General features: G+C 40.1%; 1 protein-coding gene across 1 annotated transcript; it reads right to left on the bottom strand.

The window, feature by feature from the left end:
- Positions 1 to 1,686: 1,686 nt before the first annotated feature.
- On the bottom strand, positions 1,687 to 14,786 carry cdk7 (cyclin-dependent kinase 7). Its single transcript, XM_085181242.1, has 12 exons — positions 14,657 to 14,786; positions 14,365 to 14,424; positions 14,239 to 14,272; positions 14,087 to 14,154; positions 13,880 to 13,948; positions 11,476 to 11,586; positions 11,251 to 11,369; positions 10,924 to 11,023; positions 10,723 to 10,809; positions 10,452 to 10,601; positions 2,812 to 2,950; positions 1,687 to 2,138 (listed from the first exon to the last, which is right to left on the bottom strand). Exons 1-12 carry the CDS (start codon positions 14,720 to 14,722, stop codon positions 2,110 to 2,112), a joined length of 1,032 nt encoding a protein of 343 aa, XP_085037368.1. The 5' UTR covers positions 14,723 to 14,786; the 3' UTR covers positions 1,687 to 2,109.
- Between the last annotated feature and the right edge of the window lie 2,456 nt (positions 14,787 to 17,242).

Genomic DNA, 17,242 nt, shown 5'->3' with positions numbered 1-17,242 from the left:
CTGACTGCACATCACCGCCAAACAACAAGGCTCAGCGCAGAGCTGCACCGGCTCTGCCACAGAGAGCATCAGAGAGATGACTAAATAGGTTATATCACATTTACTGTCATTAAAAAAAATCCTTATTGGCATTCTCAGATTACACGTTAGACGTAACACAAAGCCACGTGCCACACAAGTTAGACCCCTGGCCTGAATGTTTAAAATATATGAAATAATGGATTTTAAAATACTATAAGAAAGCTGTGTTATAATAAATAAATTAAAAAAAAGACGACAAACAAACAAACAACAACAAACCAAAGGGGTGGGTGCAGGATTAAAAAATAAAATTATAAAAATTGTCAACAGCTATATCCAGACACAGGATGACCTGGATCTGATCCCTCCATGGCTCATTAATCATCAACGCCGAGCTGTTAAGTCTAGGTGGTATTCTCCTTATATTCACATTTAATTATTTCAATTGGGAGGAAATGTCTATCATTTAAGTCACCTGTGTTTTTAAGTACAACAAAAAATGGCAATGAGTCTGACATGCACATAAAGCCCGGATGAATCCCTGCATAAAATATTTTTCAAATGATATATAACCTATCAGAAATAAGGGCATTTTAACATCACATAATATAATTTAATAGCCTATTTATCCCAGAATACTGAAATTATTTTGCCTCAAATGTATTACTTATTAGTCATAGATGGGTAAAACGAAAGGGCAGGTGATTTGCTGCCACATACTGTATAATGAACTTGCATTTTTCTAAAAATCAAAAGCTGGACTTTATCTCGTCTTTATCATCCCACTGCACTTGTTCACTTGGCTGTATCTTGCTGACTCATAAGTATGAGTAAGTTTCTCTTTGTCCAAAAAACCCTGCTCGTGGTTTTTAACGGCACGTGTGCAACTGTGTGTTGAGCGCAGCAGTGCAGTAGGAGTCTGTTTGCTGGCCAATGAAGGGGCCTTAATAAGGCTGAGCTGCTAAGGCTGCTACTGTAGCTCTCTGTGGCTTGTGTTGCCATTTGCCAACACTGTCATATGACCAAATGACTCAACACACACACTTTTTGTCAGTCACCACTGCCATTGAAACACATTCCCAAATTGTAGGACTTTTTAAATAGGCGTGAATCACACGGGACTGCCAATTTATGAACGCATCAAATCAACGGCCCTCTGAAAAGCAGAAAGCACCCATCTGCAATGGCCTGTGTAACAGAATCAGGCATATTTTTGATTGAATGTGAAGAGAATATCCATACTGACCTACACACATCTCAGCCTCCATCTTCACTCTAATCTGATTGTATTTGACAGGAAACCAAAAAGGGCAGCAGAGCATCAGGCCTCTGACATGTCAGAGTGTATCGATCAATGTAACGTCAAAAAGAAAGGACAGGAAGCAGAAAATACAGATCTAGTATCACACTGCTGCATGACACTGAAGCACAGTGTCACCGTGTGAGTCCTGAAGACAGTGCTTTTGCTTCAATCCTCCTGCTGAGTGAACAAACCACAAGTGCACTTCAGCTCACGTGAAGTCAGTCAGTACTGTGTGTGGACTGTTACTGTGTGAATTCATAAGTGTTAGGAAGACATCAGTTTTCAGATTTGACCACACAGGCTATTAATAAAACCATCACTACCAACCTCAGCACATCTCTAATCCAAACAGGAAAGTTCAACATGAGCATATGCAGCTTTTATTGCTGTGACATACAAAATAATAACAATACAAAAACATTCACATGAAATAAATCCTCACATGTTGGTTTGTTTTTCTTTTCCACACACATAAATAGACATTTTTCCCCACAGGCTCACAGAGTTTAGGCATCAGTGAAGGAGGACCAGAACCAACGCTACTGACAACAGCCCTCTGCTGTAGATCAATCGCTGGCCATCTGGACACAGCAGCATCCTGAATATTTTAGAGTTAACGATTCACATACGCTGGCTACAACTTCTAAAATGTCCTAAAGTCAACCACGCGTGAGGGAGCCTCTACTGGTTATAGACTTTTTTTTCCATTTTCCATTGGACTGTCCTGAGAAATGCAGGAAGCTGAGCCATGCAGTGGTGATCCTTGGATTTAACCCGGTCCATGGTCAGAAAATGAGCTTCTTTTTCATTGCAGCTGAAAATAACACAAAGGGTTTTGTTATGAACATTGTTTAAAAAAGAAGAAAAAACCAACTTAAAAAACCTAAGTTAGATTAGACAGACACGTATTTCTGTTCTATGTGTATGTACGACACATGCTCAAATCAAGCCTATAATGAGCAACGCGCTACCAAGAGGCACCAAGGTTTCAGTTATAAATGTTTCAAAAGTCAAAGCCAGATATTTTCCAAACCACAGAGGAGCTGGAAAAGCTTTGAACCTCCCAGTGACACTAAAAGGTTCCACTTTAGTAAAACATACCCTCCCACTAGCCACGAAACTGTGGGCGCGTGTTCAAATTCAGTATTTTCTGAATTTGTAACTGCAGCTAAATGTACAGCCAACACCCGCTGAATTGCTAGGTTAGGTTTCTAACTTCAGCGAGAAGCAGTCAAAAAACTCACAACATGCTATAAAAAAGAGAAGAAAAAAAAAAATCAGGTCAGTGTCGGAAGTTCTAAAATATTCAGCCCCTTTAAAGTCCGCCTCAAACGAGTGACGCAGACACCTCACGTTTTTGCTGCTCAAACCACAATATAAACAACATGACTGAGAAAATATTTAACCCAGAGTCAGGGTGGTCTTCTGTGGATTAAGGACACACACAGTGGATTTAGTGCAAATATGAGATCATATACGGTCATTACTTGTCTCCAGGCCTTCGATTTTTCTCTTGAGACCGACTGTCTCCTTCTCCCTCAAAGCCTCGGCTGAACAGTTTGGCCGGGGGAGCTGGGGACCAGGAGTGGGACCAGGCCGATTGCTGAAGTACCTCATCTTCAGAGCCTGCAGAATAAAGGAAAACGCCATTTTATACATCTATGTCATCAAACATCAGAGTTGCGTCTCTAATTTGATGTATCAAAGATGCAAGAAGCTGTTTTTTTTTCTTATTACTGAGATGTGTAATAGAGAAAGTGAAAGGTGTGTCATTAATGCAGTTGTTGAACAATGAGATAGTTCAGGTTTTCTCTCTAATATTATGAGTTATTTAGTGCCTTGTGGTGACTGTTGTGAATTGGTGCTATGTAAATAAAACTGAAGTTACTCAAACAGAAGGCAAACATTAATTCCTGTGTCCAGTGTTGGGGAGTAACGGAATACATGTACTGCCATTACGTATTTAAAATACAAAATGTGAGTAACTGTATTCCGTTACAGTTACAGTTTAAAAAGGTAGTATTCAGCATACAGTTACTTTGTTGAAATAAATGGATTATATGGCGGTCTTTTCCTGTTTCATATGTTCGGCTATGCCCTCGCTATTTTTGGTAATTCCACGCTGGTGGAAACCCAAACAAAACACGCATTAAGAGGTTCTAATGCCTGTGTCTCAATCTCATGAACCATGTCACCTCTACTTGCGGCTCGCATAATCAGGTGAAGAAATATTTTTAAAAATTATTCACAAAAATGATTTAATATGAAGGCAATAGGCAGAGTGTTACAGGCATCGCCCTAAAGAATGTAGCCTCATGGGCAGTGTAGTCCGTGCTGCAGGGAGAATGGACTGCCATACCCCTTATGTGTCTGTGAGCGCGAGGAGGGAGAAAAAGAGTTGAAAAGTACGAGTTGCAACCGACCCGAAACAGGAGATGGAAGCATGTAAATATAATAATAACCACTGCAGCCAAGAAGAGAGTGCCTGATGAGCCCAGTTGTAAGTAAGCTATTAAAACTCAATTGTACACTGTGTTCGTGTTTTCCTCCGAAACAATAAGTTCCGTTGGAGCAGCCTTTCAACGCCTCTCTCTGTCTCTCGCAAGAAACGTTGACCCAGACAACAAAGTAAAGCTAGTTTTCGGCTACGAGTCCGACATGGAACCCGACATATTAGCCAGAGGTCCCTTCACAGTTTTATGTCTTTATGGTTCGGAGCCGCAGACCTGTTTTATATACACGCGAAATAGTTTTCTGTACGAGATCGCTGCTAAAAGTGCAGCCTTACCTAATGTCCACCCTACTGTTACTCATTTTATATTAAGATTTAAAAATCTAGTTGGTATTGGTATGGCGAGTAGCCTTCAGTAATAGTAATAAATCACACAGCAATAGTACAGTCATGTAGTTGTAAAAAGCATGATAATATTATTAAGTAATCCAAAGTATTCAGAATACGTTACTGTCATTGAGTAACGTAACGGAATACGTTACAAAATACATTTTTGGGCATGTATTCTTTAATCTGTAGTGGAATACATTTTAAAAGTAACCTTCCCAACACTGCCTGTGTCAGACTGACCGAGTTTTTATGTCAGGGATTGTCACAGTTGATGAAAACAGGCTCTGTGCCTAGGACTGGAGAAGAAACCAGTTTTCACTGGGAGAGCACCAGCTATACAGAGCGCATTCACTCTCCTGGATCAGACAATAGTGAGTTTTACTAATATACTGAGACTTCTGAGAAAGAACAAACCTATTGCTTACATCTACTACTAAGAAGTTCTTCACACTACACATTTCACTAACACAATCGCTGCTGTTGAGAATAGACTCCTTGATATAGATCAGAGTTAAAGAGAATATAGTTTGTGATTGCTTGCAACATTATAATAGTGCGGTTAATGAGTGTAAGAATACAAAATAGAAAATAGGCCTGGGATGGGAACAAAGAACTGAGGTGCAAGGACAATCAACCCCCACCCCCAGGGCATGAAACAAAGAACTGAGGGTGAGGGGCAGACAAAGGGCAAATGGGCACTACCATAAAAGGAGATGGGGGTCAGGGTGTCAGCACCCTTGGCCACTGTAATAGTGTATTTCCATTGTGGGGGTGTTTACTGTAGGGGGGAGGAGACCAGAGGTTATAACTGTAACTGTTGTGTGGAGTTCTTTAGATCAGCCTTTAGCATAGGACTGCATAGGAATGCAGTGTGCTGATCTCCAGATGCATCTGTAAGAATAATGGGTAATAAAAGGATTGTGTAAAACATGGAAACATCTCAGAGTGATCTCTACCAGGACCAAAAGAATCGCAGAGACCGGCGTTGTCTCAACAATTTGGTGCCGTGACCCGGATCTTGGTAGTTGATCTCCATTTGGACCTTGGCTGAAGCGGAATGGACACTGAGGGTATTGCCGGCAAAAAACAAGGTAAGCAGAACCTGTTTAATCAAATCTGCATATTGGAAATAAGCTAAATTTCACCCAAAAGTGTCCTGAACGCAGAAGTCTGTAAATTTTGATAAGAGATGTGTGTAGAACAGAGCTGGTTTCTCTAAAAGTGAGGGTTTGAGGCCCAGAAAGCAGGACTTCCTAAATTCTATTGTCCTTGGATGTGGCTGCCCCTCCTATGAGTTGACGAATTCATAGGCCCAGACGGTGTTTCTGGAGCTAGGTTTGAGGCCTGGGGAATTCAGGACCCCCTAATTCTACTAAAACGGTTTGAGGCCGAGGGAGTAGATTGGCTAAATATTCCTCCCTAAATTCTACTAAAACGGTTTGAGGCCGAGGGAGCAGATTGGTTAAATATTCCTCCCTAAATTCTACTTTGTTGTGAGTTTGTGTTTTAAGAAAACTTAGGTTTGCAAAGTGTGATTGTGCAGAGAGTAGCATGTGGCTGAATCTGAAGAACAAAAGGTGTGTGTGTGGGGGTGCTCCTTTGAGGACAAAGGAAAGTTGTGTAGGTGTGTGTTTAAACTACCTGATGACCAAAATGGAGGTGGTGTGTGTAAGTGCCCTGAGGGGCAAAATGGAGGTGAGGAGCAAAATGGAGGTGTGTGTGTGTGTGTGTTCCTTTGAGGGACAAAAGGGGAGACAGCGGATTACAGGGGATTATTGACAAGACAAAATAGTAATAATATGGAGAATTTGATCAACAACTAGATGAGAGCAGTTGGGGAGAAAGGAAAAGAGAGGTTGGAGAAGTGGATAAAGAGGTTGATGTGCGGGTGTAAAACAATGGGGTAAAAAAAAAAAAAAAAAAGGGTAAAAATTAAAAAGAAAAAATGACAACAAAAAAAGTGTGGAATTGTGAGAGGGGAATTGTCTCCAATTGGGGGAGCGGGTGATACTGCAGGTCACCAGCTGCCCTTAGTGGACACAAAAGAAAAACAGAATAGGAGTGTGGTTGATGAAAATAGGTAGTAATAATAAGAAGAGGGTTTTGTTTTTCTCAGTCAAGAACAACTAAAATCTTACTTTCAGGGTTTTTAAGACAGGAGAGAGACACGGCTGGAATTAATTGGACATTACAACACAAGGGGAAGTGAAACTAGAAACACTGAAAAGACCTTCAAAATAAAACAGGAAACACACCAACTGAACTCTAACACAGATGCAAATTTAACACAGACTGGGGAGACAGAACATAGGAATGTGGAACAGGAGGGCACAGAGGACACAAAACACTAGGGATAATTAGAAACAACCCAAAATAAACAAAACCACAGAATGTTAATAAACTTAAACATAAACACGGAGTCCACAGACTCCGGACCAGGACAGTGAATGATCAAGTTGTCTCAGTGTGTCACTTGCAGGTGGGGAGATGGACCTCGATCAATTCTCCACAAGCAGCAGTCGGAAGACAATTATAGGTAAAGATCATTAGAAACACCCAGCCCGAGTTTTGGCTGAATTGTTTTGCAGCTTTCCTTCCTCATCCTGAAAAAGCAAGCTCCAAGGAAGCTAATCTCTTCTTGAAGACACGGAGTGCAGTTTCAGGAGCACAGGCATGAACATTACAACAGCAGAGTCCTGAGCATAGAGGTCCAGCAGCGCTATGGGCAAACGACATCAGAGAGAGAAAGAGAAGATCCATCATCATGACTGGATGGATGGAGAGATGCAGTTCCAGCAAGCTGCAACTTCACTGAGGGTGAAGGACTTTTGAGGAGACTGTCTGAGTTTGACATTTGCCATGTTTGGAGCAAAATGGCAGTGAAAGAGACAGTGGGAGAATACACAGGACAAAGCTGAAGCGAACTGACTGCCATTGGACTGCAAAGTGGGATTGGAGAACGGAGTGAGAGGAGCAAGTGAGGACACAGGAATGCTGTTTTAGTCTGGGGAATCAAATTGGGTTAAGGAATCCAGGGAGACAAACGGCTGCCTTGAAGTGAAGAATTGAAAAAGTGTCCAGACCACCACAAAAGGGGGAGGAAGACAAGCACTGAGGTATGCAAGTGCACTGCTGGACAAAACGGAAAGGCAACACCTCACATGCACACATGTACTGGGGTAGCACAAAATCATACAGGAAGTGCACACATCACAAGAGGGTACCTGTAGAAGGGGTTAACAACACAAAGCGTGGTTGCCTATGGTAACTCGCAAGCATTAGGATTTAGCTGTGCCTAACTATGATTGAGATTTTTTTATTTTTATTTAGGTGTTTCTGAAACAAAAAGGTGGAGCAAAATAAGTTTTGTTTCAGAAAAAAGGGGGATGGTAAATAAAATGACATACATAAGTACAAAATGCATGAATAGGAAAAGTTGGGGGATTTAATTGGCTGATGCATTTTTCTTTTGTTACCAAGTTGAACCTGCCAATTAGATTTGGTGTGTTTTATTTTTTAGAGAAGGAATATTCTGGGACAAGTCCTAAGACTATGATTTTATATATTTGGTTATTCTGGTATTTTGATTTTTTAACAGTGCACTGAAAGTTGTGTTTGACAATTTTCTCTCTTTCAAGCAGGCCTGCACGATTGGATCTGAAAGCGCTATACTAAATTTTTGCTTGAAAATCATCGCAAACTGAGCTTCTCCACTTTACAATGGGCTCTGGAGAAAGGCACTTATTTGGGACGCAATCAGATAATGAGTCCCTGCCTAAAAGGATTTCGCGAGGTAATCCATTCTAAAATTCTTTTTTTGTTCTTTTTGAAATGTTGTCATATTGCTGGCAGTAGAAACTGAATGCGACACAAGAGGTTCTGCTATCAGCAATAAACACGGGGACTGACTGGACTGACTAAAACTTGACTGACTTGACACCAATATGCAAGACTGCACCTCCACCCACAGAGCAAAAAGGGTGGATGTATGTATGTATGTTTCTTTTTACAGGAGCAGAAAGATGACAGCAACAGGTTGCATGGGCTTTTGGGCCGTGCTGACTTAACCTTTTAATTGCCACTTTCTGTGTCTGTGAATTTACAAGCAGTGTATTAATATGACCTTGTATTGTTTACAATGCAAAGGTCACTGTGAGAAAGTGTGCATACAAGATGCACTAGGCTAACATCTACACCACTTTTCTACAGCAGAGTGTTAATCATATGATTTAATCACATGATTTGCAACAGGAAACACCACTGGCCAATTTTTTAAACACAGGTTTACAGGCCTGGAGCAGAGCTACTCTATGGGAGAAGCCCTGGAATTTTTAAGAGAGAATGCGCAACTTTATTGTGCATCTCTAATTGTTTTGAATTGACACATGGCAAGGACCATGTGGCAAAAGGGGTTTGCTGGGGTAGTTTTAATTTTTAATTACAGGTTCAGTGACCAAACTGACGGAAGGAGATCACCCATAAGATGCAGACTGAGACCTGGAGAGAAGGCTTCAAGAGCGAGCAAGAGAGAGAGCACAGCTTGCTGCAGGAAGCACACTGTCGGAAGCCTGGTGGGTACGTCGGAAAGTGATTAAAAGAAAGTGGTTGGAGCCGAGGTGGACAGGACCAATCGAGTTGGTGAACAGGACATCGCACGCTGTTCGACTGAAGGGCAAACGCGAAGTCGGGTAGCACTGGAGACAGTGTGCAGTAGCCGAGGAGCCAGGAAGGTCGGTGAAGGAGCAACTTGAGCACCAAAGGGGGAATTGAGCCTTGACTCAGACGAGTCAGAGAACACCCAGACCTCAACCACAGGGGCAGAATAATCCCCTGGTCTGTGGCAAGGTCTCAGGGTAGTCTACCCCTGAGACTGAACAAAGAAGAGACGGAAGAACGCAGAGACTCACCCCACGCTGGAAAAAGAAGACTGAGGGAATAGATGTTGAAGGCTATCTACTTCACACCACCCTTCTCAAGCAGTTAAACAGAGCTTATCTCAGGAAGTGACGAAAGCATTCACACCAGGTCTGGTCAGGTTTAGGAAACCAGTTATGCCCTAGGATGAAGGAGAGGTGTGATGTGATCTCTCATTGGAGAGATCAAAAGGGGGATTGTTGAGAATAGACTCCTTGATATAGATCAGAGTTAAAGAGAATATAGTTTGTGATTGCTTGCAACATTATAATATTGCGGTTAATGAGTGTAAGAATGCAAAATAGAAAATAGGCCTGGGATGGGAACAAAGAACTGAGGTGCAAGGACAATCAACCCCCACCCCCAGGGCATGAAACAAAGAACTGAGGGTGAGGGGCAGACAAAGGGCAAATGGGCACTACCATAAAAGGAGATGGGGGTCAGGGTGTCAGCACCCTTGGCCACTGTAATAGTGTATTTCCATTGTGGGGGTGTTTACTGTAGGGGGGAGGAGACCAGAGGTTATAACTGTAACTGTTGTGTGGAGTTCTTTTGATCAGCCTTTAGCATAGGACTGCATAGGAATGCAGTGTGCTGATCTCCAGATGCATCTGTAAGAATAATGGGTAATAAAAGGATTGTGTAAAACATGGAAACATCTCAGAGTGATCTCTACCAGGACCAAAAGAATCGCAGAGACCGGCGTTGTCTCAACACTGCTCACCAACACTACTTCTTTCCAGAGTTAAATCTCTGTGATGTTCTTGTTTCAAAATAATACTCAAATTTTAAAGGTTATAATTTGGACAGAAGAAACTTTGAAGGACAAATTCCAACCAGTGGGAGCACTGGGACTCAGAGGTGCACAAGCAAGCGGCATTGAAGAGGATAACAGCTACTTAACTCGGGTACGGTTTATGTTCACAACTCGTCAACCCAAACATCCCAAAAAAAATGTGCATTTAAAAATAAGCAAATAATAAGCATTTATATTTATTTATTTTTCCTAGCACAAAGCTGTGTGGCAACCACATCATGACTTGTACGAAGATGAAATGTCTACTTTTTGTTTAGCAAGTCTTGTAAAGTCAAGTTTTACAAGTCTATTAGTGGTTTATCTTTGCATTACACTCTTAAAGTAAAGGACACTCTTCACCGGCTGATTACAATGAGAGTCGTACTGCCTGTAATTCTGAGGGAGCTACAAATGAAGCGGCAGGGTTTCAGTGCTGAAGCCGATCTAGCAATCATCAAATAGACTGCAGTGTAAGAATGTTAATATTCTTATTTTAAAACTTATCTAAAAATAATTTTAAATGATTTGTTCAATAATATAAAACTGAGAATAGCTACAGTGCTTTAGCTTATTACCTGTGTAGCGGTGGTCCTCGCTGAAGGGTTAAAGGTAAAGAGACCTTGTAGCAGCTCAAGTAAATCGTCTCCAGCTGCACTAAATATATGTTCCAGCGGTGTGCCGGGGAATATTTTGAAGGACACGTAGTCTGGTAGACTACTCAAGCCCTAAAGAGAGATATAACAATAGAATGTAAGCAAGAATCCCCACATCTCATCAAAATTGGGCCAAACTGTAGAAAAATAACAAACAACAACAACAACAACAAAAAACCCCAAACAAACTCACAGGCCACGTTTCTTCTGTGGGTGTTCCCAGAGCCTCAAAGATCTTAGTAAGCTGGTCGAGATCCGAGTCTCCAGCAAGGAATGGAACCTACAGCAAACGGGAGTGTAGAGAGACATTAGCATGAATATGAAAATAGCTGTGTCCCCTGAGCAGTCTCAGGGGACGCAGCCTGCTCATATCTTTGAAGTGAGGTTTATTTACCCGAAGCAGCAACTCTGCCAAGATGCATCCCACTGCCCACATGTCAACACCCACACCGTACATCCTGGCACCAAACAGGAGCTCAGGTGATCGGTACCACCTAGGAAAGACATGAATGAACAATAAATAGAGACATATTTTACAGACCTTGCAACCTGGACTTCTTAGTATAATTCTATCACATTTAACCAGTCCTAGTTTGGGTAAATGTTTGATTAAATCATGGAAAACATTTAAAAAAATATTGCTGCTCTGAAGAACTTCTAATGAGACTAACCCTGGAGAAATTCTGTATTTTTAATGAGGTAACATGGAGACTAATCTGACCTGGTAACAACTTGATGTGTGTAGACTCTGCTAGGGCTGCCAAAAGACTTGGCCAAACCAAAATCAGCCAACTTCAACACCCCACTGCCATCTAACAACAGATTATTGGGCTTCAGGTCCTGCACAACAAAAAGAAAAAAAATTAAGAGGAAAAGGCCCAAAATATAAATTACAAATTAGACATGAGTATATTTATGTGTAAATGCTGCACACAAGTTTTCTTACCCTGTGTAGGACCCAGTGCTGGTGCATATACTCTAATCCCTGCAGAGTCATGAGGATGTAGGCTTTGATGTTGGCTGGAGTTAAGACTAAACTAGTGTCTTTGATGATAACCTTAAAAACAACAAAACAAAGAACAAGAGTCATACGTACAGCCAGACTTCTCATAATTAATAACATCCATGCATAAATTCATGGTTTTTCATAGCTCTAGGCCACACACACACACACAAAATTAAAATACACTTTTTCTGAGCGGACGAGACAATCAAAAACATCTGGAAAATATCCATATACAGAAATCATCCAAGATAGAGCAGTTCAGCCTTCATAACAAGAACCATCATCACCTTTGAATGCAGGAGCCTAACTAAAGCTAACCTTGCAGTCCAAAAATATATAGGCTTTTATAATATAGGCTTTTAGCACCGGTAATAAGATCAGCATCCCATTTCACCCTCATGTGCATCCTGTTTTTCTGCTGCCTGTAATGGCATCACTTCACTGAGCAGCCAAAAGCAGAGTGATATTGATTATTTTTAAGTGCGTTTATCTTATTTTGCATCATTCGATTAGGCTCTAAAGCATTACTGGTGGGCGCCTACTTGGAGCCTTTTTATGCTTAGATAATCCAAATAAAGCCAGAGTAACACCTAGCTTAGCACTGGTGACACTTTGTTTGACCTCTTGTTCATGCTTTCTTGGATACTCAACTTTAATCTGACCTTACACTATGAGTGGGAACAAAGGGTAAAATGTCCACCTGCTGGCCCACAAGGGAACTGCAGCATAAAAAAGAAAACTTTTTTTTAAAGACATGTTTAACAGATTAGAGATGACTTACAAATCTCCAGACAGAAGCAGTCATAATGCAAAACATGACATCTTCAGGTTTTGTTACAAACAAATGAATAAATAATATCATACAATACTGTACCCTCTAGGCAACACTGTGCTGGAAGACGTTTCTAGAAATAAAATAAGTAAGTCTAAGATTTGGCAGTCTGTTTTTTGACTTTAAGAGCTCTAAATGTTATATTATTAATATTTAACAACAGATAAGAAATATATTCTGTTTACTCATTCACACTGTGCTCGGATCAGCTGGGTGTTGTGTTTGTGGCCTTCCAGACACCCCTTTCCAACAGAGAAGTTATAGAGTTGTGGAGAAAATAACATAGACACTTATTTCAAGTTTTTTTTTTTTTTTATCAAAATACTATTTTGAGTTTAATCTCAGCATTTTGAATTATTTTTTGACCCATTTTTTTTCTTCCTTGGTGACTAAAGCTGAGAAGTAAAATGTATCAGCTGCTCAGGAAGAAATAAAAGAGACAGTCTGTAAGATGCAGTGCCGACAGGTCCCAACAAAGTCTAGTAACATGTTGCACTTTGTTCACCAAATTTGCAAAAAACCAAACAAACACCAGAGCTATGCAAGAATGTTTACTAAACCTGAAGCTGTGAACAGATTGGTCTTCTTAGCCAAAAACCAGTAGCATGTAAAAGTAAATGTGTGAATGGAACAAGATGAAAGCCTAAATTATTATTTGCTCAAAAACTGATGCGAGAATAATGATATTTAGTGCAATTGTTCTTAAAATGGGGAAAAAAACCTTCCTGTTTTTAAGGAAAGGTTTATTGTATTATTTTTTATTCATAGTTTATTTTTTGCTTGAAGATTTAAAGGATTTAGAGAACAGACATGTAATGCAGACATGCATTACATTGTTTTATGTTTTCACTTTAAGATATTCACACTGTTAAATGTGTTTTATACCTTTTCTTTTCCTCTGTGTTTCCTTTTCCTTGTTATTCGGAGATATAGGAACAATTAATAAGATTTGTTTGACTAAAAACAAATCTCTAAGTTAGATTTTTGGAGCCGTGTAATGCATTTTTTTTAATGCTTTTACTTAAACATATTTACACTGATGAACAGTACAGCACATTGTTATACTGCCAGTTGATTTAACTGTATTTTATAATGTCCCATAACGCTTTTATTTTTAGTTACAATTGTGAATGAAATGCTCCCACTTATACAATGACAACTGAGCACCACCCACACAAATTTTGTGTTGAAATTTTTTGCATATATATATATATATATATATATATATATATATATATATATATATATATATATATATATATATATATATATATATTTTTTTTTTTTTTTTTATTTAATTTTATTTAATTTTATTTTTTTTAAATCGAGTTACTCGATGAATCATTAAAGCCGGAAATTAGAAAAAAATATTAAGGAAGTGGGAAGCTGCTACCTATTGTATCCATCTATCTACCCCCCACACACAAACTAATAAAAAAGTGCATATTTTTTAAAAGTGCACAAACGCTGTGTATGAAATTCCTCCACATTTCTATTTAGGTCTCTACTCACCTCCAGGTCTGTTTCCATGAAATCAAACACCAGGCTGATGTTTGATTTGTGTCCAAAAGCATCCAACAGCTGCAACACACATAAAACAACAATATTTAGGTTTAAAAAATACATAAACTGCACAATATAGAAAGATTAAGGTATCTTTCTATACAATCGATACAAGTAACACAAGATTATGATGATGTGCGATGAACATTTAACTACCCCGATAATGTTCGGATGATGGAGCTCCTGCAGCAGTTTTATCTCTCTGAGTGCAGTCCGATTAATTCCTATTTAAAAAAATAAATACGTAAAAAAATTGTATAAAATGGATGAAAATGAGCTGCAGCATATTGATAGGAGCCAGCACTTACCATCTTTAGCCTCAGTCCTGTGGCCAACCTTAATCTGAAGGGAATAAAAAGATAAATGTTTACTGCAGCTCATCAACACAGTGTGAATGGTAGTAGTAAAACACTAAAGAAGCTCGTTTCTTTTACCTTTTTAATAGCAACTATTGTGTCGGTCAGTTTGTCCCTGGCTTTGTACACTGTGGCAAACTGCAGAGAAAAAACATCATTCCAAAACCAAAAGTTACATTTTTTTTTTAACTTATTTTGGTGAAATTCACTGGCACAAGAAGCAGCGCAGCATGAACCAGCCAGGCTTTGTTGACATTAGCAACCAGCTAATGCTTTGTTAGCTCGCCATCGTGCTTTCTACGGAATAAACAAAGCGGACGTGCGAAGAAAAAAGCAAAGACACATATCTCTTAAATATTTCTCCCCCTACCTGACCCTCTCCGAGGAAATCCAGCTTCTCGTACCGCTTGGCTCTGCTTTTCACATCAAGCGCCATGATAAATAACTGTCAGTGTCGTGCTGAGGCACTTCCTGCTCTGTTAAAGGACCGCAAGTAGTCTTTCCGGGTTAGAGAAGGCTTTAAATTTAAATTGAACAACAGCGACACCTACCGATTTTATTTGTCTAACACCACCGTGAACCAAATTATAGAGTCAAATTTTTAAAAAAACACCCAGCATGATTTATTTATTCTGGATTTGTTTCACTGGATTTTTAAAGGTTTGTTAAATTACAATATCAATATTAATAATACTAACAATACTAATACTGCTACTAATACTAAGATTAATAATAAGTGAAGCCTCATTCGCCTCTGTCATATCTAACATTTTACTGTTATGATGCAACATGCAGTACTGTTATTTTCCTCACAGTTTCTCTTTTTTGCCCCCTTTATTTTTCTTTCACCAGTTAGCAGTTTGACATCTGTCTCCTGGGAGTCTCTTCTGTCAGTTAGGAAGGTTTTGTGATCCATGCACCACTGAGCACATCTCTACATCTCATCTCCATACGCAGTGAGATACCCTCACATCCCACAGGATTAGGCATGGCTCTTCTCCTTTGACCCTCCTCGTCTGCTGCCTCACACGCACATACACACACACATGCACACACGCGCACACACTCGCCACTGACTTTCATTTTTATGTTAAGTTTGACAAGAGGGGTGTGAAGGATCAGCAGGGCTAATACACCCCTCATTCTCCTCTCAGATGTGTGCACATTCATCTGACAGCTCCCAGATGTGAGTGACAGGACCGTATGTGCCCATGCAACCATGCAGAGAAGAAAGAAGAGAAGAGAAGAGAAGAGAAGAGAAGAGAAGAGAAGAGAAGAGAAGAGAAGAGAAGAGAAGAGAAGACTTTACTATCTTACAATCAAACTTTAGGAACACACGTGGGGGGAGGGGCTTGGGACATTAATGACCACGGCTGACATAACTCAGATCCATTTACATCACTTGCTTTAAAACAAATATGACATATTGATGTCTACTAATTCTGCCATGATTTAAAGGCATTCTTGCGCTCATTCCCCTCCGTGTGTCGGTGAGGCTGCGGATGAAGAGAGACATAAGTGATTCTGGTAGCGTTTGTATAGTTTGTCACTGTAAATCACATGACACTATGGGTAACATTATGCACAACAATAACTCACTCTGGTTATGTGTCACATTAGCAGATGGTGATGCTGTTGAGCGGGTGTGTGCATATTTGTGTGTGTGCGCGCGCCTGTGTGTGTATACCTCTGTTTGACGGGCAGGAGGAGAGTGAAACCACAAAGCTGTTTATCAAACTCATAGGAAGTGGGTGTTGTTAAGCGAGGACGTGTCGCGCCACCACATCCTGCTGCTGGAAAGCAGCTTCAGATGGGACAGTGTTCACACAATGTACAGTAAACAACAAATGCAGACCAAATGCCGTTTATGTGTGTATATGCGTGTGGTATGTGACCACCTAATTCTTCCTCAGAAACAATTTTTACACTGATTGCACAGCTATGATAATCTGCTCATTTGGCTGTACAAGAGTGTGAGGAGGATGCATTTTGGGTGACCTGTTCAGAGATGTAAAAAAATTAAATAAACATTTATTCGCCCTTATTAAAAATTTGCGTCTAACACACATGCTGTTACACACACTCACAGATGTCTTTTAAGTCACTGCCACCCACAAACCATGCATGTCTCTTCAAAATGCCGAATAGAAGATTGTGAAGAGTGTTGATGGAGTGAAATGTTGAAGTGCAAAAGGCAATTTTTCTGCAGAAGAGCAGTGTCACAATCTCAAGTGTGCCTCGAGAATATGCCCCAAAATGTTGAATGATGCACACCGGATGTTCTTTTTTGGTCTTTTTTGTTGGTCATCATTTGCTCTGTTCCACTTTTTAGTGATTTAGGTGTAGTGTTTTGGGTCAATACTTCAGAAATGAAAGGTTAAAAAAGATCCCCGATGGTGTCACCGAGTGTGTAAGGGATGAATGATTCAGCGCTATCGCAGTCAGTGGTGTATCACACACCTGCTGCTGTAGGTTTCTGTCCTCTTTTTACTCACAGAGTCTCTGGGGAAGTGGCTGCGTTCTGTCATCTAGGGAGTTTTCCTCTTTCTCTCTTTCTTTCTTTATGTTTCTGACTCTTTCTCACAGGCCCACACACGCACATGCACACACATACACCACACACACATACACATGCAGCTGTATCTGACCACATGCACAGTTATAACACAACAGGATGTTGTAGGGTGGATGTTTGAGGTGTGAAGGTTCACACAAGCCGTGACAAACAATATCTGTTTCTCAGAACAAATTATTCATTATTCATACGTCTAATAGATGCTGACATTTGTATTTTTACTTTTTTTTTTCACCTCTATTTTTTTATTGAAGCACATAAACCAGGTTTTGCACACCATTTTTTTAAACTATTGACTTACTGCAAAAGCATCAGCCACACATGGTCCACAAACATGCTTCCCTTTGCCCCTTTCATTCTCTGCAGATGTCTGTAGTGACA

The sequence above is a fragment of the Neolamprologus multifasciatus genome, chromosome 12 (genome assembly GCF_963576455.1).
Source record: "Neolamprologus multifasciatus chromosome 12, fNeoMul1.2, whole genome shotgun sequence".
Classification (NCBI taxonomy): Eukaryota; Metazoa; Chordata; class Actinopteri; order Cichliformes; family Cichlidae; genus Neolamprologus; species Neolamprologus multifasciatus.
The sequence above is the reverse complement of the archived record's forward strand: the minus strand, read 5'-3'. Positions and strand labels throughout refer to the sequence as shown.

What these genes read in the sequence shown, in the direction of transcription:
- cdk7 (XM_085181242.1), bottom strand. Translation starts at nt 14,722, where the DNA reads ATGGCGCTTGATGTGAAAAGCAGAGCCAAGCGGTACGAGAAGCTGGAT. An exon ending in AGCACTGGGTCCTACACAGG is followed by an intron (nt 11,370 to 11,475) that starts GTAAGAAAACTT and finishes TTTGTTGTGCAG; the next exon opens with GACCTGAAGCCCAATAATCT. An exon ending in ACACATCAAGTTGTTACCAG is followed by an intron (nt 11,024 to 11,250) that starts GTCAGATTAGTC and finishes TGTCTTTCCTAG; the next exon opens with GTGGTACCGATCACCTGAGC.